Source organism: Solanum pennellii, chromosome 5 (genome assembly GCF_001406875.1).
Source record: "Solanum pennellii chromosome 5, SPENNV200".
NCBI classification, from domain to species: Eukaryota; Viridiplantae; Streptophyta; class Magnoliopsida; order Solanales; family Solanaceae; genus Solanum; species Solanum pennellii.
Window position 1 is genome coordinate 5,674,978 of NC_028641.1, and position 27,356 is coordinate 5,702,333.

Consider the following 27,356-nt stretch of genomic DNA (forward strand, 5'->3'; position numbering starts at 1 on the left):
TTGAGATAGATGTTCTTGTGATGATGACTTCCAGATTTTGGGGAATTAATAGATGTTGATTTGTTTTATTTAATGAGTTTAAGTCTTCCGCATTATTTTCTGTTGATATATGTTAAAATGATAAGGGTTAGATTGGTTGGTTCGCTCACATAGGAGGGAAATTGTGGGTGCCAGTCGCGGCCCCGGTTTTGGGTCGTGACAGCTTCGGTTATCCTACTACTTTTTTTTTCATATTATCCTTTTCCCCATTGTTTTAATATAACTTCTTCATTACTCGTGTGTTTTATTTCATACCTAATTTTATATGCTTTACTTGAACTTAATATTTATAAAAAAAAATATATTTACCTTCACAAGATCAAAAAGGTACGGTTATATATAACTACTCTTTCTAATACCCTTTATCAAATTATCGTGAAAATAATGTTATTATTGTATTATTTTCACGTTCATCTCTAAATTCTTTTTTCTTTTTAATATTGGATAACAAGATGCAATCAATACCTTGTTCCTAAGGCTCTTTCAATTTTCATTTTCACATTACTAGCTACTTATCACTTTTATATTACTCTTTCTTTTTCTAATTAATAACGTGACATAGTTTGATTGGATAATAAATTTTTAAAAAATATATAATTCAAAATTCTAAAATAAATTATAAATTTGGATAGGATAACATCACCTCTTTAAAGAGAAATTCTTTTTCCACTCTTGAGTCTTCATAAAGAATAATAAGAAAAGTAAATTAAAAGTTGTTAGTAGAAAGACATGAAAAGCGTGAAGTAGAGAGCTCACATGTAGTGTATGATTAAGTATTCACATGAATAATAAGTGTATATGTGTGTATATATAGTATATAAATTTCAAACTTGAAGAAAACACTCAATTCAAAACAATGACAACATCTCAAATTTCTCCTCCCAAATATTTACAAGAGGAGCCAAGTGAAGAGTGGAAGAAATTTTTCTCTTCCCTACCTAAAGAAAAAGGATGGATAGAATCAACTATCTACAATTATCAAGGTTTTTGGTCATCATCAAGATCAATTCAAGGTGTGATTGCATGTCAACAACAATTTCAAGCTCAAGATAGTGATATCATTCTCGTTACAAGTCCAAAATCAGGAAGTGTTTGGCTAAAATCACTTTTATTTGCATTAGTAAATCGAAAAAATAATCCTATTTTTGAACAAGATCACCCTTTACTTGTTAAGAACCCCCATGATCTAGTTTTGTTCTTGGAACTTGATCTATATGCTGATGATCAAGTTCCTGATTTTTCCTTGTTCACTTCACCTAGACTTATGGCAACTCATGTTCCCTTTGCTTCATTGCCAAAATCAGTCCAAAACTCAAGAACCAAACTTGTTTACTTATGTAGAAATCCAAAAGACACATTTATTTCTATGTGGCAATTTGCAAATAATTTAAGACTTGATAATCACAAAGATACCAATTCCATTGAAGAAATGTTTGATCATTTTTGTAAGGGTGTGAGTATTTATGGACCATTTTGGGATCATGTGTTGGGTTATTGGAAAGAAAGTAAAGAAAATCCTGATAAAGTACTTTTCTTGATGTATGAAGAAATTAAAAAGCAACCTAAAATTTATCTTAAACGCTTGGCTGAATTCTTGAAATGTCCATTTTCTAAAGAGGAAGAAAATTGTGGAGTTGTGGATGAAATATTAAGATTGTGTAGTTTTGGAAATTTGAGGAATTTGGAGGTGAATGCCAATGGAAAAATGTTGACTGGAATAGCAAATAAAAATTTCTTTCGTCAAGGAGAAATTGGAGATTGGAAAAATTATTTTACTGTTGAGATGGATGATAAACTCAATCATATCATTGAACAAAAGTTTCAAGGATCTGGAATGAAATTTTTGTATATTTGATTAGACATTAATATGTTATAATGTGAACTTTTGGATATCGTTTATTTATTTTCAAAATAAATGTAAGAGTAGTTGTGTTTATAGGAGTAATGTAACAAGAACATGCAACAAAAGCTATATAGTTGCATTAATATATACTAGTATACATACGCACGTCACATGAAAAAATTCAATTTATGATTAATTTTATTTTATAAAATATTAAATAGTTCAATTATTTTTACATATCTGTCCTTTATTACTTTTATGATGTATTAATATTAAATAGTTCAATTATTTTTACATATCTGTCCTTTATTACTTTTATGATGTATTAATATTAAATAGTTCAATTATTTTTACATATCTGTCCTTTATTACTTTTATGATGTATTAATATTAAATAGTTCAATTATTTTTACATATCTGTCCTTTATTACTTTTATGATGTATTAATATTAAATAGTTCAATTATTTTTACATATCTGTCCTTTATTACTTTTATGATGTATTAATATTAAATAGTTCAATTATTTTTACATATCTGTCCTTTATTACTTTTATGATGTATTAATATTAAATAGTTCAATTATTTTTACATATCTGTCCTTTATTACTTTTATGATGTATTAATATTAAATAGTTCAATTATTTTTACATATCTGTCCTTTATTACTTTTATGATGTATTAATATTAAATAGTTCAATTATTTTTACATATCTGTCCTTTATTACTTTTATGATGTATTAATATTAAATAGTTCAATTATTTTTACATATCTGTCCTTTATTACTTTTATGATGTATTAATATTAAATAGTTCAATTATTTTTACATATCTGTCCTTTATTACTTTTATGATGTATTAATATTAAATAGTTCAATTATTTTTACATATCTGTCCTTTATTACTTTTATGATGTATTAATCATATACTTTTGCATTCAATCAAATAATTTAGAAGAAGATAGATTCTGTTGATTTGAATCTAACATTACAAAATATCAGTTGGTTATAAATACAATACTTTGGGTTTAACAATTGACATTTGTTAGAAAAAGTTTTTACCATTATAATTTTAAAACAGTTTCATCTTAAATTCAAATAAATTTGTCTTTATTTATTTTATTATATATTGTAATTTTAAATTAGCTTGAATTTCAACTTCAACCCACCTTCAAAATCAAAATGATCAAGTGATTTATTCCTACATTGTCACTTGCCTTAATGAAAATGCATTTTCCTATCCTTTAAATTATATACAAAATCGATAATATTTTCGGATGAAAAAATTTCTAATGTAAATTTAGGAATTCACCAGTTATCTCAAAATTCAAAAATATAATTGCATTTACATATATTTAACTAATTTAAAAGTATTAAAAATAATTAGAATAACAAACAAAAAACTTAATTAATTGATTTGAAAATCGTAGGAGAGAAAGCCTAATCTTATAATTGTTAGTAAAAGGTAAAATAAACGTGATTCGATTTTAGTTATATCCTCTTTTTGTGAGTTTGCATATTCATCTATTTTAAAATTTAAAATACAAATTAAAAATAGTTTTCATGGAAATTTATCTGATTTGCAATTCAAATATATTATTATCCAAATTATTGTTTTTTGGAGTAGTATTGAGCACCGACCGATATGGGGACGCGAGTTCATATTAACTTGAGCCCCCTTAAACCATGTAACCAACATGGACCGAAAAAGGGTCATACTTTTTAGATGGTTCCTTAGTTCTTTTTAGCATAGACTAGTGGATCTACTTAGTAGTTCGGTTTCTATACAAACGGCAAGGTATAGGACGGTCCTCTTTCAACGTAAGGTAAGACGTTGTACCATCACTTAGGCTCATAGTGATGGTTATCGGTTAGAGAATCTCCCACAAAAACTATATTACTTCATATATAAGTAAAGTTGAGTTTGTTATTGCATTTATTTAACGAATTAAGTGTTTTCATTGTTTTACAAGCTTTTATATATTGCATGTATCTTATTGCTTTATATTAAGTCAAGTTATTCATGGGTTGAACAGAGTCAATGTAAGTGTTCCTTCTTACTCTTTTTCAAGCTTAAGTTGTTAGCATTTCAACTTGCATACTCATGTGGCTTTTGCTTCATTGCCAAAATCAGTCATGAATTCGAAAATCAAACTTATTTACTTATGTAGGAATTCTAAGGACATTTTTATTTTTCTATGGCATTTTGTAAACAATTTAAGATTTCATCACAAAGATATCAATTTCATTCATGAAATGTTTGATCTATTTTGTGAGGGTTTGAACCTTTATGATCCGCTTTGGAATCATGCGTTGGATTACTGAAAATGAAGCATAGAAAATTCTAACAAAGTACTTTTCTTGATGTATGAAAAAATTAAAGAGAAACCAATAATTCAGCGTAAACAATTGGCTGAATTTTTGGAATGTTAAAGAAAATTATGGTGTGGTTGATGAAATATTAAGAATGTGCAGCTTTGAGAATTTGAGAAATTTGGAGGTGAATACTAATGGAAAACTATCAACTAAAGAGGAAAATAAGGTGTTCTTTCGTCAAAGAGAAATTGGGAATTGGAGAAATTATTTTGCTACAGAAATGAGTGATAAACTCAATCATATCATTGAATGCAATTATATGTTTTGAAAATTAATGTTATAGGAGTTGTGTTCGCAAGTAATGTAATAAAAATAGACAATAAAAATTCTATTGGTAGAATTAATACTATTTTAAATGTTCATTACTCAAATATGTTGCAAATTTTGTAGTAAATTTGAATTATTTCTTTGTTTTTCTACAAGAAGTCATGTTTTTGTTAGTACTATAGTAGTGTCAATGAGGTTAGAGACATTTGTTTTTTTTTTCTTTGAATTGGAGATTATTTAATTCCACATAAATTACTAGAAATGTCAAATCATCAATTTAAGACTCAAATATGATCGTCTTTAGTTTTTGTTAAGACAAATAGAGGTCCAAAAATATGTGAAAATTTATCCAATTGCTATTTTCTCATAATAATTCTATATACATATAAAAAAAAATTAATCAAATCTTGTTTTAAATGAAATCAAATTAAAGAAAATGAAGGATTTTTCTTTTTTTCTTTTTGGAATTACCCTAAATGTTCATGAGAGAAAGAGAAATTGGGTCGAATTAATGAATAAAACTACATCAATTACACTAAATGGGCCGTCTTCTATATTGGGCCTTCAAAGTCATTGCGATAAAGTTGCACAAATAGCACTTCTACTTTATTTAATTTGTACCCGTGTTTTAAAAGACTCTGTTGGAACTTGCTTCGGGGCTCGCTCTGAGGTGGGACTCTAGAAAAATGCCTTGAGACTCAAGTGTGAGACTTAGTTCTATAAGACTTACGCCCTAAGTACGCCCAACGTCCAACGCTCCGGGGCTCGCCTAGCAGATCTTATACAAATTATATGTTAAAATCTTTAGTTCACATTGTTGACCAACATAATTCTTGAATAACTGATGATACTTCAAGAAAAATTTAATCTATAGAGATAAGAATATTGAGAGTAACTCAAATAACAAGTTGTAGCATCACATCTTAACTATTTGTTAACATCGTGAAAGTGATTATACATTACGTAACAGTTCTTTTAAAAATATGTACTGAAATTTTACTTTGTCACTTATCATTGTTCTTCATGGTTTTATCATAAATCTCAAAAGTTATCATATTTTATTTAGCTATTTGAAAATAATTTTATTTTTATTCATCATTGAGTGATGTTTTTATTATAATACTAATAAGTTTTATTTATTATTTCTTTTAGGGGGATGAATTGTATAATATGATAAAAAAATATTTTTGAAAATAATGATTCTTTTATTATTAAAAATTTAAGATATAAATTATTTATCCTTGTATAATCATGTTAAAAGTTTTATTTTCTATGAGTTTCATTAATTGTGTTTGTAACTATTTCAATATTTGATGCATTTTTAAAATTTTGTATTATTATATTATTATACTATATTATAAATTAAAATTTAAAAAATTCATAAGACTTATGTCCCACGTTCGAGGTTTATATCTCGCCCTAAACTAAGTAAAGCTCCTCGCCTTACTCCCCGCCTTTTAAAACACTTATTTTTACATATTTTTTAACAGACTTTTAAACATTTATCACCTAAGAATATATATTTTTTTTTTATAAAAAAAAAGACTAAAATGCTTGAACTTTACCTAAACTTTAATCACATGTATTTTCATTATAATAAACTTCACTCACATGACTAAAGTTGTTTAGACTATTTTTTATAAATTTATTAACTTAAATAGTAATCTCAAAACTAAATAAATATGAAAGAAGTTATTCTCTCCCAAAAATCCATGATAATATTAGGAAAATTATTTTAAAAATAAATTCTATATTATCTTCCTTCCTATTGTGTGTCTGGCATGAAAGTGAAATCCCTTATGGAAAGAAAAATTCCAAAGAGAGGAATAAAGGTATGGTGAAGATCTTCTTGTATTAATATGAATCTTAGATTTTGTGGGGACTAAAAGGGAAAGGGGAGGGTGAATAAATATATCCGTCAAATAAGGCTCATTCGTTTTTTATTCAGATTCGTTATTTATAATAAATTAATAAATATATGATCAGTGGCAAAATCGAAAATTTTGATAAGGTAATTCAGAATTGCTGTAAACAATTTTGAACTATCTCTAACACTATATTGAAAATTCCACTTGTGTCGATGAGATTCAAATATTTATATATGTATCAAAATATGTTTTATATCCTCTAATTATGTGACATCATTTTTTGATTAAAAAAATTCAAATAAACGATTTATATGAACCTACTTCAATAATAATTATCGCTCCATCGTTATTCGTTATTTTTGTTCACGTATATATGCATAGAGTTTTATTATTTGATAATGATTAATGAATGTATACTTCGAAGTGTTTGATTTGGAGGATACTTTACATTTTCTAGCTAGTCAATATATTTATCTATGAAAAAAAAATTTAACTTATAACTTTTAAAAATGACTTTTTAGAGAAAGTAAAAAAATTAAAATTTCATAAATAGTATATTATTATCTCGCGCCTCTAAACATCTTATGCATACCCTCCCACCACCCACCCGACCCTCTCATCTCACTCATGTCCACACGTCGAACCCTAACCCTCGACCTCATTTCCCTTTACCCTTCATACTTATTCGCTCTATTTTTATAGTATTTATCTAAATTACACGTATAAACATATATATTTTTGTATACTTTTGATAAATGTCACTCTCAATACTCCACAGAAGAAGAAGGTAACCACATTCCCTTTTCCTACTTTATAGTATACTATTAAAATTTGGCAGGAATTAAATTCTGTTATGTATTTATTAGAGGGACACAAAAGGGATTCTCATCAGATTTTGTTTATCATTTCCTATTTATGTAACAACCACACAAATCTAGGGGGAACAAGAATTAGTACATTCCTTCTATTATTACTTTCTCACAATACCTAACTCATATGTTTGTTACTTTGAAATTACTCTCTCGGATCGTCTTTACTTGTTCATCTTTAATCTCGTACGTGTTTCTTAGGAAGCAACACAAAAAACGACAATTTTATTGAATTACGTTCTACTCATTGAAAAATAAGTAGAAAATAGTTCAGTTATAAATTATTTCTTAATTTTCTAAATTAAAACAAATATTAAACCTTTATATCGTGTACAAGACATATTTTTCATGATGACTAGTATGTAGTATTATATAAGTAAAACTTACGAAATATGCAAATGTTTATTAGTGCATGGAAATCATGATATATATTTATAAGTGTTAGAAATTACACGTACAATACACACCTTTGCCTAACTTATAACAAAAGTTTCCTCATATAATCCGATATAATAGATGATGAAATTATTTATTTCATATTTAGCTAGCTATTTTTCTTGAAAAGGAAATAAATCGTTGCTATGAATTATGATATATTCATCTAAACTTAATTTAGACGAAATCGATATGTAAAATCATATCTTTCAAAATGAGCATTATATACTTAAACATTTTCTTAAAAGTCGAGATGTATATTTGATTGGTTGATCAAAATAATTATAGCTAGCTAAAATATAATCTTAAAATCGAATTATACCTATAATGGATTCAAAAGAAATTCACAACATGTTAATAATTGAATTACTCCGCAAATCGTAATCATAGCCTGTTTGATCAAATTTTAAAAAGTCAATAATATTTAATTTTGCTTAAAATAAATTAATCAAATAAGATCCACTACTTTTTAAAAATATTTTTAATTTTCATAATTTGTGGCTTTCCTTTAAAGCAAGGTAAACATTCTTCAAAGAGAAAAAGATTATGTCAGAAATTATAGACAAAGACACGTCATTTTTTAGCTTTCTGACGTGGATGATGAGCTGGCAGACAAGTCTAAAATGTCCCTTGACTAGTACGAATAGGCAAAAAAAAAAATTAATTAATTAATGAATTAATTTTGAAGTAAAGTTAAAAAGAATAAAATGGTCCATAATATAATAACGTGAAAACTTAATATAAAGTTCTGCTGAAAATACTGCCACAAGTCACGTGTGTTAGTGTGATTTTCAAGATCTAGCATGAGTAACTGTTTTTTCATAATAATATTTACTCACTCCGTTCCGGAATTTCAGATTATCTATCGTATTTTTCTTTATATCGAAATCCCAAATTATCTATCGTATTTTTTAGAATCTCAAATTATCTATCGTATTTTTCTTTATTCGGGATCTCAAATTATCTATTGTATTTTTTGGGATCTCAAATTATCTATCGTATTTTTTGGAGTCTCAAATTATCTATCGTATTTTTCTTTATATCGAGATCTCAAATTATCTATCATTTTTTTCTTTATATGCTCGATTAAGAAAATAATATTTTATTATTTGTCAATTTCACTTTTTCATATTTAAATTATATCAATTTTAATCAACATTATATATACTTATTATATTAAAATAGAAATATATAATTTATAGTATAAATTTTGAATATTAAATTAATGTAATAGTATAAAGAATTAAAATGTATAATTTCTCTTTATTGGTGATAGATCTTACGATGTCAAATTAAAATAGTGTAACAAATATAGGGGAAAAGGACAATTATACTCCTAAATTTTCATAAATGGTGTGCAGATATCTTCTATCGTACTATCTAGACATTGCTACCCCTATCGTCTAAAAACTAGAGCATATATATCCTTCACTCTAAAGGAAGACAAAATAGGGACACGTGGCGCAATCTTATATATCGATCCGATACTAATTAATGTTGGATTAGTGGATAAGATTATGACATATGTATGTCCGTCAGTATAAAGGGTATATATGCGCTAGTTTTTGAACAGTAGAAGCATCAATGTCCGCATTCCAGTTATGATAATTTGAAATATATTTGCTATTTTCCCAAAAATATAATATAATAATAATTTTAGCTTACATTTCTATGTTTGATATTTTTTTTGAATTTCGATTAATCTAATAATAATGTAATAGGGCTTTGACCTAGCTAGACAAATGTACTTTTATTATTTTCAAGATGGAACTTAGACAAATATTTAAATTAAAGTTTCTTTTTAATTAGGAGTTTATTATGAATATCTCTTGGTTAATGGTTTGGTAGGAGACCCTTTTTAAGTCTAAAACAGACAAATTTAGGGTAGACTATGATCTACGCTAGGTCCCTTTTCTAAATACTAAGTTAGTTAAAGTTAAATATTTAATAACTTTTTTTTTTCTTATCCTTTTGAAAGTTATATTGCATTTTCTTGAAAATTTATTGGTTTTGTCATGCAAATTTCTCAACAAGTTATGTCAATAAATTTGAAATATTCATAATATTCTATATATATTAACTTCAATTATGAGGTAATAGACCAGTAATAAGTATTCTTTTATTCTTAAAATGAAATTTTATGTTTGATCGAGTCATTTTTATTAGTGAATGTTTTATTTTCAAAATAAATTTTTCAACATAAATACAAATTTAATCGAATCTCAATATGAATATCGAACATGAAAAACTTTATATTTAACTAAATAAATTTTGTCGTGCTACTTTTTCTGTTTTTTATGTCCTTAGATCTTTATTAGTGAATATTTTATTTTTAAATTAAAATTTTTCAAACAAATATAAATTCAGTCGAATCTCAATATGAATATCGAACATGAAAAACTTTATATTTAACTAAATAAATTTGTCGTGCTACTTTTTCTGTTTTTTATGTCCTAAATCTTTATTAGTGAATATTTTATTTTTAAAGTAAAATTTTTCAAACACAAATATAAATTCAGTCGAAACTCAATATGAATATCGAAGATGAAAAACTTTATATTTAACTAAATAAATTTATCGTGCTACTTTTTCTGTTTTTTATGTCCTAGACATGCCTAAAAGCCAAGGTTGATTAGGAATATCACTTGAAAGTTGTGATCTTATTATATATAAAAAATAAAAGACAAATTAACTGACCAGAAAAAGAACTCCTTGAACTAAAAACATAACTTGGCATCCTTAAATACTTATTTAAATTTACTAAAAGTGAAAAGAGTTCACAAAAATCTATTTTTCTCCATGTGCAATCTCACTGCAAAAAAATAAAAATAATTAGCTATGAAATTTATATTAAATAAAATAAGTTGTAGCTAACATGTCATTTTGTAATTGTTACTAATCTGTTATTAATTATATAATTAATGATTATCTCTTGCTACTTAACGATAGAAGTTATCAATCGCTAATTTATCGTTTGTGTAGTGATTGTTGATTGTTGTAAAAGGCGATTAAAAAAGAATTTCGACTTATTTAAGGAGAGTGAAAAGCATACAGAGATTGTGTACAAATTGGTGCAACATTTCCACATTAACTTTTTTATGACTTTCGGATTCCTGCTAGCTTTGTCGCATGTACATTTCAATTAATTCCGTAAGATACTTGTCATCTCCATCAACAACATACCACCAAATAACTTTGTCGACAAGAGGCACCTTCTAAAGTGTTCATTTCTCGACTAGTTCAGCGGAATACCTGCCTTCTATCAATAATAGATATTGAATAACTTTATTCGTGAGAGACATTTGAAAGTGCTTATTATGATATAAATAAATAAAATGTATGTTTAACTCTATTATTGACAATTATTCCAAGTAGGTGGAAAACAACTCTTCTCCATATGTATATATCCACTTTTAATTTTATTTCCTTCCATTATATTAAGGAGAATAATTCAAATACCAATGGTGAATGGAAGGCAAAGTATCATGTTTTCTTGTGGGACTTATTGTGTTCTTTTTTTTTTTTGGTTGTGTGTATATATATATATGTTTCATGTGTCTTACATATACCTTAAGCTTTACAAATCTACTTTATAATATGATGGAAATGTTTTTTTTTCTCTTTTTCCAAATACTATAAAGTCAACTCTTTTTAAGGATAAATTGTTGATTTGTCTAAAGAATCTTTGTCTACACTTCATATGTTGTACACTAGACATGTTTTGTTGGGAGGGAGGATTTTCAGTAACTAATGTCTTGCTTCTAGTGGGGAAATTTCTAATAATAAAGTACTATATATTTACTGTTTAAAAATAAATTGAGGAAAAAAAGTTGTTTTGTTATATGCTCCCTATTAGACCATATAGCAAAAAAATAAAAATGGTGTGTAAATTTGAAGATCAAGGGGAAAAGATAAAATTTAAAATAAGAAAAATCGAAAAGAATTGATAAAAATGTTTTTAAACCGTGTGAATTTAAACAAAAATGTCATATATTAATATATAGTTTAACTTAAAATATTCTTATTGTTACTTAATCAACACGATCGAGCATAGAGGCAGAATATCATGTATTAGTTATTGCTTCTTCAAGAGAGATTGGATGCTTCACCACCTCTCTTTCCAATTTTTTAGTGTGATAGTCTTAGTGTCAGCACTAACTTAATTAATCGCTAATTTTATTTTTCATTATCAAACGATAGAGATTTGAGATGGTTTTGAATCAAATTATTAACGAAAGATATTTTTGTTCGATTTCAACATAATTTGAAGATATTTTTAACTTTTTTTTTGTTTAAAGAAAAGAGGATGATATAACGTAAAAGTATTTAACAAAAACATCATAGTGCAACGGTAATGAAATCTTCGTTCTTAACTAGATCAAGATCTCGAATTTTAAGCTCCGTGAATAAATTCATTTTTAATGGGAAGCAATTCTACACTTTCCAATACAATTCAGATTAATTTGACTTCAAATATACTATCAAACACCGAATAGAAAACAAAAAAGAAAGAGGAATGGGATTAAACCCTTGTCTTCCCTCTACAAGATAACAAAAATAATATATATGTATATATATATAGATGGATTCGCCCTACAACAACTTGAAGAAAATTGATATACAAATCTATATTCATAGAATCTAAGATTTTGTTCTTTCTAAAAATATATATATATTGAAAGTAACTACTCAAGCTATAGCTAGAAATTGTCCAAAAGTAGTTCATGGACCATAAAATCTAAAAAATTCAATTTTTAAAATAAACCTACATATGTAACAAATAATGAATAAGACAACTTCTCTGATTTACTAGCATCCCCATACCTTCAAAAATTTAAATATTTCGATAATGAAACCCTGCTTGTGTGTAAGTTCTATCCCATATATAGGTTTTAGATTTTCTCCATAATTAAATTGTTTAAAATTTTGTAATTTACACATATGTTGCACCTATACACATATACATTATTCATGGTATTGATAAGGTCGATATGAATTTGCTTTTTATTTTGATCTTTTGTTGCGTTTTGTATAAAAAAATTGAAAGGAGATAGTACATCAAGTTATTCGTCAGTCCTCACTATCTTTGTATTTCTGCATAATCTTATTTTATAACTTACATCATACAAGTAAATTAATTAAATCTAAACCAAATCTCACTTGTTGTCATGTATATTTTAATTTAGCCACAAAAGATGTAACAACATATATGTAATAATAAAGTGTCAGCTACAATATACGTACTAAGAAACAAAGAGTAAAATTGTAATCGACCAACAAGGATTAGCTATTTGATCGTGGTAAAGTGATAAATATTCCTCTAATCTTAATTAAAAGTTCCAAATTTGAACTTAGTGACAGATACAAAATCGCTTTTGATTGTTAGATAGAGTAATGTTTTTATCTGAACTTCATTCATTCTTGTATTTTTCACAAATTTGTTTTAAAAACATAAAAGGATTCATCAAAAATGACTTTTTTGAACTTCTCTGAAAATTCACAATCGTTCATAATAACGACGCTATTAATAAAAAATTTCATTTTTCAAAAGCTCGAAATCAAAATATTCGAGTTAAAAAGAAGAGATTCTGTTACCATCTCACTCCACCCCACAACTCATGTTGGTGAGAATCCTGGAACTTTAATCTACCTACGTATAGACACTTTATTATAGGTACTTTATATTTTTCATATCAATAAAATAAGAGTCCGGAGCCTAAACGGTATAAAATATTAACAAAAAATTTAAAACGGTATATAAAATTTTATATTAATCAAAACGATAAAATCGTTGGAACAACAACAATTTCCTCCACCAGAAAAAGCAAAATCGCTGCTACTGCAGTGATTTTGCAAAATGTGATTCTTTTTTTAAAAAAAAAATCGCTACCTAGGCACTTGGAGAAAAAATGAGAGCTGTTTTTTTTTCTTAAAAAATGATAGGCAACGATTTTCTTAAAATTTTTATTTTTTTTAGGAAATTGCTGCCTAGGGAACGATTTGAATTTTTTTTTAAAAAAAGTTGAATATCGCTGCCTAGGTAGCGATTTAAATTTTTTTTTTAAAAAAAAAATCACATTTTGTAAAATCGCTGCAGTAGCAGCGATTTTTCTTTTTCCGCTAGAGGAAATCGTTGTTGTTCCAGCGATTTTACCGTTCTGATTAATATAAAATTTTATATACCGTTTTAAAAATTTTATTAATATTTTATACCATATAGGCTCCGAACTTAATAAATAAACATATATAAAAAAAATAATGTAGGGGTGGGGGTGGGGGTGGGGGCAGAATGGGTAAAGAAAAAGGCATGTGCAAGGGGAGACAATAAGGGCAAGAAGCATGACCCTTAAGACATGCTTATTTGCAGTCACTTTGCTTCCATTATATTCACCTACTGTTTAAACCATGTGCTTGCACTCAAACCCATTCGACATTTTTTATTTATTTAACTTATTGATATTTAATTTCGTTAATCCGATTAATTCAGATTTTATTTTTAAAAAAAAAGTATTTATCAGTCACTTTTTGACTATATATCTTTATAAGTAGTAATTGTTTGATCAGAATTATAAATTTCAGAAGTAGAATTTCAATCTCTAGGTTATTCTCTTGATATTTTGAACTTCAATATATTGATTTTTTTTAGATTTAAACAAGTTATGTAATCGCTATTTTTTATTATACATTTACTTCAGAAAAAAATGCTCCATATAAAAAATTTCATCATTTCATAACTTGCTCTAATCAAGACTTTGATGGAGAGTCGAGAGTCTCACTCATCCCGTCACATTTCATGATAGTTCATCAGTTATTTATAAGTGATTAGGTCAATTTTACAGGACCACCAAGGATTGTTGTATGGATGAATAGAGTATGAGGTGAAACTAGATTGTCAGTTACACTATTAATTATTTGAACTTAATAGTTTTTATTCAAATTTTATATTTATCTTGAAAATTATTTAATATGTACATATTATTAATTTAGAATTCTTAAACTAAAAAAAAAAACAAAAATTCCATAACGCATAGATACTTCAAAATTACGAAATAGTCTTACAAGTACTCTTAATTAAATGTCTCAAATTTAAATTCTGAAATTAAATTTCTTTTTAATTAAAAAATAATTAATTTTTCCTTTAATAGATTCTAAATAATATTATTTTAAATTAATTGTAACTCTAAAACAGATATCACATATTGAAAATGACCAAAAGGGGTGCCAATGAAATAGGAGAAACACGAGTAGTTGGTGACTTTACGGGGATTTAGGGGTAAAGTACTTAGTTTTAGATTTTAATAATCTAATTACTTTAGTTTTATATGCATTTAAATTTTATAATCACAATTAGTTCTAAAAAGTTAATAAATTTTAAAATAATCCATATGAACTATACTTATAATTAACTAGGATATCTCCCATGCAAAGTGCATGTTCTAGGTTAGTTAAATTAGCTAAGATACCTATACATAAACCTAATTAATCTTATTTATAAATAAATATATAGATAAATAAAAACAATACGAATACCACTATCATACATGTGGTAAAAATAACTATTCTTCTTATGTCATCTATATTCAAAATTCGTACTCAATATTTTATAAAATTATATATTTATATGTATACATTATTTGTATCGTGTATATGTATAATTAAGACCTATAATTATTTTTCAAAAATAATAAGTTTATTACTCTGTCATTGTACGTTTGTGGAATCCAATAATATTATTGTTAGTTATTTGGTTGGGATCCAACAAAATTAACTATATCTCATATTACACGACTATATATTACTTTAATTTCATTATTCATCATCATTATGCTAAATTAAGGGTCACGTGCAATTTAAGAAAAAATGATAGTGCTAAAAATCAAAAGGTCATGTGACCCCATTAAAATTACATCATATAATAAGAAATCATATTACTTAATCAATTTATCGTCTAAATTAAGATTGAGTTTATGACTAATTTATTATGAAGAAAGCAAGTATTTTTTCATTTTAAATTATTTATTTAATTTATAATTGACACATAATTTAAGAAAATTATAGAGAATATTGAATTAGTTTTGTCATATGAAATCAAAAATATGTAGAATGTATTAAAATATTGTTTTAAGAATTATATAAAAAAAAAATTTTAAGCCAATAAAAATGGGAAAACGTTGAATTCGAAATTGAAAAGTTTGTAAAATGGAGTATCTTAATTTTAGTCAAAGTACATGTAGTATTAATTTAACCCTAATTAAATTAAGAAAAGTTATATAATATAATCACATGTTATATACATATTTATTAATTTAATATAAATAACTTAAATATGAAAATAACCAATAATTTATTTTCTATTTTCCATTTTTATGAAGTTTCCATAAACCTTGGAGACTTCTTTTTTACTATACCCTTTGCCCAAATATATATATAAATTACTTAGCCCCATATTTTCAGTCACCTAAAATTACTAACCAAACGTTAATGTACATAAAATATAAATTTATAAATTAAAAATTAAATTTATGACATTAAAATTCTAAATTCATTTCAATTGGTTAAACTAATTTTGGTCCTACTCTTTTAGAGACTTTTTTTTAAGTACCGAGTCCTGAATTTCTAAGAAAAAATTAAAATTAAAACACCAGAAAGCGAGAGCTTCTTAAATACACACAAATCGAAAGAAAAAAAAAGTTTTTTTTTAATGCATATGAAGGAAAGGGGAAAAATTAAGCAAAGTATATTTTGTATATATATAAAAAGTAGAAAGTATAATAATGTAAGTGTGTTTGGTACGAATCAAAATAGTTTCAATTTTTTGTGTATAGTTGAATAAAAGTATTAAAAATATATTTTTTTAAATAAATAATTTTTTTTTGAAAATGCGAAAAATAACCCCTTAGTAGAAATACAAAAAATAAATTTTATGGTATCACATTGTAACATCCCCAACCCCATCATTTAACCATTCCATCCTTCGACGCTTACGGCTAGATTACATATAAATATTTTTAAAATTTAAAATAAAACATTTTAAGTGTGTGTTTCTTGTCCATAGAGACCCCCTTTGATTCTTTGAGGTGTTAATTGTATTTATAAGGTAAAATAGTAAATACATACAACACAATTTTATATGTGTATTTTTGTATTTAGATACTTTATAGTAAAATAAATATTATATTTGATTCTACTAGTATTAGGAGTATTATATATAGGGGGCTGGTCAAGATTCACTTTCCATATCGTTGGTCGGAGGTCCTCTGATAAGTCATAACTCATAACCCCTCTTTCTGTTTCTCTGAGTTATTTTTTGAGAGAATCAAGAAAATTTTGCTGACCCAACTCACAAATCCTCAAGAAATTGTTATGGGTACGTGCCATTTCTTGTTTTCTGTTCCTCTGTGGTGTGTTCTTGGTTTTTGGTTCTTAATAAGTTTATGATTTCAGAGGGGGTTGGTTCAAAGTACTGTTTTTTCTTGGTTGGTTTTGGTTAATAGTGTCTTTGGGGTTGTGAGTTATCTTGTTTTTTGGTTTTTAAGTTGTGTTTTGTTTAGTTTTGGGTGGTAAAAATCTGATCTTTTTGGGTTAGTGTCATTGGGTTTGTGGTTATCTTGTTATTGTGTTTCTAAGTTGTGTTTTGTTGAGTAAAAATCAAATCTTTTTGGCTAAGTGTCTTTGGGTTTGTGGGTTATGTTGTTATTGTGTGTCTAATTTAGGTTTTGTTGAGTTTTGGGTGGTAAAAATGATCTTTTTTAGCTCTTGTTTAGTGTATTTGGGTTTATTGGTCATGTTTCGCTTGAGTTGTAAGTGTTAAAAATCAAATCTTTTTTAGCTTAGTGGTCTTTGGGTTTGTGGGTTATCTAGTTCTTTTGTTTCTAAGTTATGTTCTGTTGAGTTTTGGGTGGTAAAAAACAATTTTTTTTTTGTAGCTCTTGTTTTTGCTATGGGATTTGGTGGATTTTGGTAGTTTTGTGTATGTTGTGTTTCTTTCTTTTTTCTCTCACACATATCACTTCCTTTATCTCTCTGTGTATCTTTGAGATGTTTACAATTTTCTGGATGTGTATTTTTGCAATGTCTTTGATGGAGTATGGTTCCCACAAGCCCCACTAGAACAGACCCACACAGACACAGGATTAATTACTAGTTTTGTTATTCTATACTTTCTAAGCTTTCATGATTGGTGAGCTTTATTTTGTTCTTATTTTTTCCTTTACTAATCATTTTCTTAATTACTTGCTTCACTCTTGGGTTGCCAGTATCTTCTTTGTGATTGGGAAATAGTGATTCTCTTTATTCCAAAGTTCTTTTCTTTTGTTTTCATTGGCTGTCTTATCTGTGTTCTTTTCCTGTAAAACAGAAGCTACAATGAGCTATTCCCAAAACATAATGGATGATGAGTATGAGAAATTTATCAGAAGAATGAATCCACCAAGGTATTGATTATTTTGTTGTTTTTGCCCCTTTATATCTTTAACTGTCACTTCAATTTTGTTCATGGCATTTACTTCATTTATCTTTTTCTCAGAGTGGTAATTGACAATGAATCTTGCAAAAATGCCACTGTTATACAGGTATGTTTTTGGTTTTTGGTTGTTTTGTTGTGCTATGAAATGTAGTGTTTAGATGGGAACTTTTTCTGATTTTGTGAGTTTTTGATGTCCTGTGATGCAGGTGGATAGTGCTAACAAACATGGAATACTTCTTGAGGTGGTACAAATCCTTACTGATCTTAACTTTATCATTACAAAGGCTTATATTTGCTCTGATGGTGGATGGTTTATGGATGGTAAGGACATTTGCCTTTCCGTATTGTTCGATCTTTAGCATATTTACTTTCACTTGGGATTTCGGAAGAGGAATAGATGAAATTAATGATGAGTTGTGTATTGTGTTGGCAGTATTCAATGTCACCAATCAAGAAGGAAACAAGATTACAGAAGAACCAATCTTGGATTATATCATGAAGGTGAGCTGTAGTACTTACTCCGTGTGTAATTCGGGAACTTTTTCGTTTACATCTAACTTAAGACTGACTTGCTGTTTTTTTGTGTTTGTGTGGGGGTGTTTCGATTTCAGTCTCTTGGTCCAGATTCTTGTTTTGCTTCTTCTATGAGAAGATCGGTTGGGGTTACTACGGGAATGGACCACACCTCAATTGAGTTAATTGGAAGTGATAGGCCAGGACTACTATCTGAAGTGAGTGCTGTCCTCACCAATCTTAGATGCAATGTGGTGAATGCTGAAGTGTGGACGCATAACACTCGAGCAGCAGCTATAATGCAAGTTACTGATGATGAAACCGGGGGTGCGATTGCTGACGCTGAAAAGTTGTCTATGATCAAGAAACTATTATGCAATGTACTTAGAGGTAGCAATAAATCAAGAGATGCTAAGACATTGTTATCTCATGGGGTCACTCATACCGATAGAAGGCTTCACCAGCTGATGTTTGCAGACCGGGATTATGAACGTGCCACTGGTGACGGATCGGATGATAAAGAAAGGCCAAATGTAAACGTTGTTAATTGGCAAGACAAGGACTACTCAGTAGTGACAATTCGGTGCAAGGATAGACCAAAACTTCTGTTTGATACGATTTGCACTTTGACTGATATGCAGTATGTGGTTTTCCATGGCAATGTCGATACTGAAGGACCAGAAGCTTACCAGGTACTATAGTTTCCTACTTATTTCCGAAATTTCTTATTCATTTATCGCTTTACCTAATATGGATCTTGATTTCTCTGTATTTATGCACTTAACGATAAATAAACTTGTGTTGCATTTCCAGGAATACTGCATTAGGCATATCGACGGATCCCCTGTGAAGTCAGATGCAGAAAGACAGAGAGTGATTCAATGTCTTGAAGCAGCAATAGAAAGACGAGTATCAGAGGTTAGCCCTTTGATTAACTTTTAGACCTATTCTCATTGGTAGGCTTTGGGTTTCATTTCTAATCGAATCATTTTCCTTTGTGTTTGTCCAGGGGTTGAAGCTAGAACTATGTACCACGGACCGAGTTGGGCTGCTGTCCAACGTTACCAGAATCTTCCGCGAGAACAGCCTTACTGTCACTCGAGCAGAAGTGTCAACAAGAGCAGGCAAAGCCTTGAATACATTCTATGTTCGCGATTCATCAGGGTACCCTGTCGATACTAAGATCATAGACTCTGTTCGACAAACAATTGGCCAAACGATACTTCGAGTGAAAGGCTCCCCTGAAGAGTTGAATCCAGTACAACAAGAATCTCCAACTAGGTTCCTCTTTGGGGGCTTGTTCAAGTCCAGATCCTTTTGTAATTTCGGTTCGGTTCGATCCTACTCTTGAAAGGAAAACTCAATAGTCCTCTTTCCATTGTATATATTTCCCAGGTTTTAGCCTTTTAGGTATGGTTAATTAGCAAAAGTTGATTACTTACCTAAGTGTTTGTAAATATTACATTCTTGATCACATTTTGCTCTTTTCATTGGTAATGGATTCAACACAATGTTGACCAAGTTGAAGCAAATTGAAAATTCAAGAATCATGTCGTTTTCAGACTCCACTTGTGAGGTTTTACTGTGTCGAAATGTGGCCATTTGAACTATGTTTGACTTGAGATTCTTGATGTTTTCTACAGTTTTTTTTTGGAAATATGAATCTTTGAAGTTGGAATGGTCAAATATTGTTAGAAACATTTCTTTGTCAAAAGAAAAGACCATAATATATTAAGTACATTTTTTTTTCAATTCAAATATAGAGCCATCCAACTTTGACTAGCCAATTTTCTTGGTTTAGTAGGCCAATAAATCTAGGCGGCTTGTCAGCACACTTGTCTTAATTATGGATTCCTAATCGTTTGATACGTGAGATAAGATAAAATATATTAAAATTAAATAGTATTGAACTTATATTATCTTTTATCGACAGTATAAATCTAATTCTAAGATGTCCTACCTTTATTACATTCAATTTTCTTTAACATTTAATAAATATATTAGAGTTAAACTAGTCTAATAAACCATATAAGATGAAGAAACATGATAGGATTTGATTTGTTTAAAAAGTTGGTGCATCCCAATTGGTTATTTCTTGAAATTGTGGTTTTTTCTATTTTGGCATATTGACAAAATAATACTTATTCCTACTTTTGGAAACTTGATAGGAATTTTAAACCTAAGGATTCGTCAAGTTGTTTATTAGGTCCATTGTTCACATTGAGCCTTTAATCTTGTTGGACTTTTTTTCTCTTTCATTTGATGTCTGATATCTACATTGAAGTTTGATTATATCAATCATATGTTGCAAGACCCGAGGATAACACTTTCAATAAGATTTTTTTTACATACCTAAAACGTCTGATTAAGAATAAAGAAACGTCCTCTGATCATCCCACTATCCATTTTGATAATCTTGTTGGAGGTTACAAGTTAGTAGCTATGCTTCTCAATTTGGCTAAATTGCATAAATGGATTAGTCATCCTATGCATAAATTTAGGGGTGGGGTCTAATATTTGTAGGTTTAATTTAAATGAAAGGAGTGAAGAACAAGAAAATTCAATTTAAGGATGCAATTTTTGTATTTTAGCATTTGATTTAGTGGTTAATAAAATAAATGAAAATTATGTCACCATACAGATTTGTAAAAAGAAACTATTTATTATATATATTACATACTTTTGAATCTCCTCAACTTCCTTTAGCTCGAAAGACGAAATTTTTGAATATTCATGACTTCGCTATTGTATGTACTAATAGAAAATAATAAATAACCGATTAAATAATTAAAGTAAACAATAATTAACATGAACACCGATAATTGTTAGAAAGGAACATAAAGATTATGTGAATCCTCAAATGAAGAAAATTGGTCTGTCCTAAAAAAGAAATGAAAGTGGTTTATTCATCTTTAAAAAAATAGAGTAATTTCTTTTTTCTTTTTAATTTTTCATTCGATATCTGATATTTATATAGGAGTCTGATTAAATTCAGATTCGCGCCAGCAAATCCTCACAAAGATGATTCATTACCCAACTAAAAACCGTTGATTAAAAATGAATGAGTATTTACCGCTCCACCGCTACCCTGCTACCTTTGTCATTTGTCAATATGAAAATTCTACTGTTTTTTTCTCCACTTGATACTTTTATTTGTAACCTTTTTGGCAATGTGAAAGGTCTGATCCTCAAAATAGAAGATAAAAAAAGGTCAATAGCTCAATTTGGAAAGTGATCTCATAGGATTTCCTTTTGACCACATAATAATCCATATGGAATGGTGCCATTTGAATCACCAATACACATATAATTAAAAAACAAAGACTTGTAAAATAGGAAAAAGAATAGTAGAAGATGAAAAAAAATGATAAAAGTAGTCTCTTTTTTTTTTGAATGGTCTTTTCCTATCCAATCATGAAAAGGAAATTCAATGCCCTTTTGGTGGAATTTTGGAGGAAATTCAAATTCACAATAATATAGTTTCTACTTTCTTTCCATCTATCGAAGCGTTATTGATGTATAGAATTATCAAAAGATAAGGTAATTAACTTCTTATAACATAACCATTAGAAAGATCTTTTAACAAACATTTTTAAAGGTTATAAGTACATGAGTCAAGTCGTTATGTAATTATAGCGATCAATCGAACATGACATAGATGGGAAAGTTCTTTCTATATAGAGGGGAATTTTGGACTACTTCATTAACTTTGTAATGTTATTTTGATTTTGTTGGGTCATCAAACACTACAACTAACTTTATATATATGTCACTGAATCTTGTGGCTAATTTAAGTAGAGGAATTTGGCATCTTCATAGATTTGGACTACATAATGTTTTGTTGTTTAGGGTATAGTCATATTGTTTATCGAAAATAGTTTTTATAATATAAATATAAGAATTATATATATTTTATTTTGCCTCACTAATAAAATCACATTGAATATGTTATTGATATGGTCATTGTGCTATATATTACTTTCAAAACACGATAGTATGAAAAGTAACTTAGTTTAACATCATGATGATGCAAAACAATATATTTATAGTTTTGTGGTTGTTTTGGAAGAACATTATTTATTTACAATTAAAATTAGCATCCACCCAAGGGGGATTATGGTATTTAGGCATAATTAATATCATATTTGGTAGATTTGTAGTTACATTGTATAAAATTTAACATACCAAGAACTATTATTATATCGAACTTGTTATAAAATTTTAGCCACAATTTGGAAAGTAACATGAAAATAGTCGTACATTAATGTAAAAATAAAATTTAGATTAAAAAAAATCCTTTCTTAAACATGAAAGAACATTTAAGAGTTTGAATCATTTGAGTTTAAACTTTATAAAAGTTTAAACCTCGTTAATATCATTTGAAACTCCAACAAAGTTTTGAACCTCATGAATCATTCTTTAGATTTGAACATATAAAGGTTGAACCCCATGATTCATTTTATGACGTTTGTAACTGGAACAAAATTTTGAACCTCATAAATCGTTACTTAGGTTTGATCCACGCTTATCAATCCTTCGAATTTCAACACTATGTTGGAGTTGTTGCATATAGTTGAGGGTATTATTGTCCAAAAGTTTTTCATATAAAAAAAGTAGTTAAATATTATACTAATTTTTGAAATAATGGCTAATATATGATGGCAAGTACTATTAAGTTAAAAGTCTACTATTTACCAAATAGAAGTTTATTGACCCATTAATTGAAGCCCAAAATTAATCAATGGGCCTGGCCCATTTGAATGTCCACAGCCTCACGTAGAAATGACAGAGATAGCCACTTTTGATGGTCCTATTTAAAACATGTCCATAGTTTATAATTGTAATTAAAACTTTAGCCATTTGTTGTTGCACTTCTTCTTCATTTAATTGCACGACTTTTCCTTCATATGAGTTGGTTTCTCATCTTTGATTTTTGTCTTTAACAATCGATGATGTATTTGGTACTAAATATAAAATGTAAATATTTTATAAATAACTTGACAATATAAATATATTCTTACACCATTAAAGTACAATAATAATATATCTGATATAGTCTTATAAAGTGAGGTCTGTAGATAATAACGTGTACAAAAATCTTTTTCCTATCTTAAAGACATAAATATTGTTTTTAATAGGTCAATGACTCTAGAGAAAAAGTTCAATGCCGTCCAAAAAATAAATATAAAAAATAACGCATAATAGTAAAACAAAATAATACGATACACGAAATATAAAAACCAAATAAATATAATAACAATAACATACCTAATGAAATTTCATAAGTAAAAGTCAGATGCGAAATCCGAACACGGGCATCATATATGCATTGTTCACCCCTTTGTGTTGAGCTAAAAAAAAAAACAGATAATAACAAATTATAATTTTTAAAAATCCAACAACCTCAATCGTCTTTTCACTTGACATCATAAAAAAAAAAGAAAAAAAAGTCAACTAAGCCAAATAAAAGTAGACTTTTCCAAATTTTCTTTAGCTTTTATGGTATAATATAGGAAAATTATTACTTCCAATTTTAATTTATCTGTCTTATTTTTATTTTCTCTATTTCAAATGGTTGCATCTTTTTTTGTTTAAGCATAATTTTAATTTTTATTTTTCATGTAACATATTTACAATCATAAAATTAAAAGATATTTCGATATAATTAACATATTTTAAATTTATTAAAAAAATATTTTTTAAAATTTCGTGATAAATTAAATTAAAATAAATAATTTGAAACTTGAGACTATAAGGAATCCATAAGAAATATTAAATTCAACGCCGTTATATATTTTCACTCTCTTTATTTTTTGGTTCCCTTTTGTCTCTTCATCTTCTCTCGCTTCAGCAATTTCTCTGTAAATTTCCATGATTTTGCGTGTTTAGGGTTTTGTTGTTTCTTCGTCGAGGTAATTTTCTACCAAATTACGATTTTCCATTTATCTGTAATACTCGTTTTGTTCTTAGAGTTGGAGTAATTACCGTTAATTTTGGAATTAGGTATTTTTTAAAACTGTTCTAATGATCTCTTTCGTTTGTTGAATTGATCAGTTTTTTGGGTTTTATTTCAAAATTCTGACTTGGGTTTTGAAATTCTTGGATTTTCTATATCTGGGTATCCTTTTATTTTTGATTTTGAGGTAGATTTTTGTATTTAGTGAAGAAATTTGATATTCTATGGACCCTTTGGGCTGCATGATTTGTTTCTGCTTAGTTGTTTGAAATGGTGATGATGGTGTAATGATTGGTTTGTTAGAAGAAATTCTTATTGGAGTTTTGTGTTTTGCTCAGTGTATTTGTTTCAACTGTTTTGCTAATTTTTGGTGTTTGCTGTTGTAGAAATAGCATACTCTGATTAAGTTAGGCCCAGCGTCGTGATAATGTGAAATGTTGTTATGGAATCTGTTGTTTAAATGAAAAAAATAAGTTTAGCTAAGGAAACATTTTTTACATTTGGTTGAACATAAAGCTGCTTGCATGTAGTAGTGGTGGAGGGTGGAGTGGGACATGGGACATGAGATGTGGGTTTAGGTGATAGTGAGAGCTGGTGAAGAGTGAGAATAATGTGTACATGCTGATAAGAGCTAGTAGTATGGAAATAACTTGGAGATTTTAGGTTCAAATTTAGTTGTAGCATCCTGTAGAAGCTCATTGCTTCAATCTCGGTGTGCATAACCTGATGCTTGTGGATACGGTAAGCTGCCAGGTGCTTGATTAGTTGAGGTGCACACAAGTTGGTTCGAACACAAATGTCATGATGAAAAAGAAGAAAACATAGAGGTAATAACATGGGTAGGGGTACTGTGGAAATTGATTAACTCCCATGATGAACTGAATACCTTTTCTGTTGGTGGAGTATTTTCTTAACTCCTAATAGTTAGGACCTTGCTGGCCCTTGTTTCTTTCCTTCTTTTATTTCAAATTTTGAATAGTGAGCATGATTCACGGGTTATTAGGTTTTGTTTGGTACTCTTGAATTTTTGTGCTTTTTAGCCACCCGAGTTCCTTCTTGTTTTTCCTTTTTTCTTATTGTGGTCATATGAACTCATTGAGTTATTTATAAATTGCTTTTTGTCGTTTAGCAGAGACAAATGAGTGGGGTGTCTCTAGGTGAGTCTCATGGTCGACCCTGGACTGGGAAAAAGACATCGAGGAGGTGCAATGATGGCACAGGAGCTGATCATGTTGTTCTGATTGATGTCGAGTGTGAAACTTTTGGTAATGTTATTTTTATAGATGTGCCTGAATCAACCCCCAAGAAGTTTCGAGGTAAGACAGCAGCAAAGAAAGACAAAGGACGGTCTCCTTTGAGGAACATAATCTTCATCGATGATGATGAAAGCAATGGAAATGAATATCCTAAATTTGGTCTGGAAGATGACCGCCACTTCTTTCATGACCCATCCCCTAGCATGAGACCATGCTCAAGCTCGAAAAGTGCTAAAGAACCTCTAGATGAAATTGATGATGATTGTCAGTTTGTTCGAGAAAATATTTGCCCAGTGAAGTTATCAAAATGTAAAAGAACTTACTCTGGAAAAAGTCCTGTCCAAAATCGTTATGGTTTGATGTCTGATTCAGAGAGTAGTTCATCTGATGATGATGAGGTCATGGGGGATTATTCTGGACTGCTTCGAGAAGAGTGGCAGAAAGCTTTCTTAAAGAGGAAAAATGACAATAGTGGTCAATCTGGTGTCAGAGATATTAATAGTGCATCCACTGTTGGAATTCAACCCGAGCCTGGTGAGAGTAAAGAGCATCCGGTTTGTCCTGGTAACTCAAAATCCTCTACTGAAAAAGAAAACCTATCCCCTAGATCAACACGCGAATCGCATTGTAATGAAACTGGTAGTTTCAATGGAAAGGAGGATTTATTGCCTGGAGGATCTCGATGGTGGACTACCGGATCATCTGTTAAACACAAATCAAACTGCAACTATTCTAATGGCAGTGTATGTCTTAGAGAGTCGTCTAATTGCAGGAGGGCTTCATCAGGCATACGAATCAGCGGCAAAAGATGTGTTGATCAGGAAAATGGGAAATGGATTCCTGATAGGACATCAGAATTAAGCTCAAACCATAATGAAACACAACCTAGAAACAGTGGTTCCTTGTTGGAGGAGGATCTTTCGGAATCTGTATCTATGAGCCAACACAAGGATGAAAGGCATGATGATGTGAATGGAGAAGATGGTGAGAATGTGGAGCGCTGTGTTGAGAACTGTATTACCACCGAAAGAGAAAGGTTCAAGGAGACCTCCGAATACAAAAAGGCACTAGAGGAAGAACTGGCATCCAGGCAAAGAGCATTGGCGATTCAGGTCTGTCATGTGTACTTCCTTTTTCCTGATAACTTTTGTACAGATTTTGTTTTCTGTTATGCTTTCGCTGTTCACTAGTCTGTAACCTGTTGATCTTTTGACTGCTGAATGTCTTTTGATCTCATCAATGCCATAATTGATCAAACGTTCTACTTTTGATGCTTATTGTGCTTCTTTGTAGCCTAGATGTTCCAGAGGTGTCACAATTATTGCAGCCAGGTTGTAGAGAGTAAGAATGTAAGATTGTGCGAGAGATTAACAGGATATCCGTTGTGTTTATAATAGTTAGAAACTTGAAGTAGTCAGTCGATGTAGAAATATATAAATGAACTCCCCCCCCCCCCCCCCCCCCCCCCCTTC

At 28.8% G+C, this 27,356-nt stretch overlaps 3 protein-coding genes and 1 pseudogene across 5 annotated transcripts in view; all 4 read left to right on the forward strand.

Moving 5' to 3' along the window:
* Positions 1 to 864: 864 nt before the first annotated feature.
* LOC107019903 (cytosolic sulfotransferase 12-like) lies at positions 865 to 1,899 on the forward strand. The gene has a single exon (XM_015220264.2). The coding sequence runs from the start codon at positions 896 to 898 to the stop codon at positions 1,892 to 1,894; it is 999 nt and encodes a 332-aa protein (XP_015075750.1). The 5' UTR covers positions 865 to 895; the 3' UTR covers positions 1,895 to 1,899.
* A 1,625-nt stretch (positions 1,900 to 3,524) lies between these two features.
* Positions 3,525 to 4,523, forward strand: LOC107019234 (annotated as a pseudogene).
* A 12,293-nt stretch (positions 4,524 to 16,816) lies between these two features.
* On the forward strand, positions 16,817 to 20,282 carry LOC107020894 (ACT domain-containing protein ACR4). The gene is made up of 8 exons (XM_015221421.2): positions 16,817 to 17,061; positions 18,052 to 18,127; positions 18,220 to 18,265; positions 18,366 to 18,480; positions 18,593 to 18,660; positions 18,771 to 19,364; positions 19,486 to 19,590; positions 19,682 to 20,282. Exons 1-8 carry the CDS (start codon positions 17,058 to 17,060, stop codon positions 20,021 to 20,023), a joined length of 1,350 nt encoding a protein of 449 aa, XP_015076907.1. The 5' UTR covers positions 16,817 to 17,057; the 3' UTR covers positions 20,024 to 20,282.
* A 4,161-nt stretch (positions 20,283 to 24,443) lies between these two features.
* LOC107020778 overlaps positions 24,444 to 27,356 on the forward strand; it is a 6,131-nt gene continuing 3,218 nt past the window's right edge. Inside the window, exons 1-2 of one of the 3 annotated variants that reach the window (XM_015221271.2) lie at positions 24,444 to 24,584; positions 25,761 to 26,996. In XM_015221271.2, coding sequence (XP_015076757.1) covers positions 25,767 to 26,996 — 1,230 coding nt within the window. In that variant the 5' untranslated portion in view covers positions 24,444 to 24,584; positions 25,761 to 25,766. Of the gene's footprint in view, positions 24,585 to 25,757; positions 26,997 to 27,356 lie in introns of those variants that run through there. The other 2 variants (XM_015221273.2, XM_027917200.1) reach the window with 2 other exon arrangements.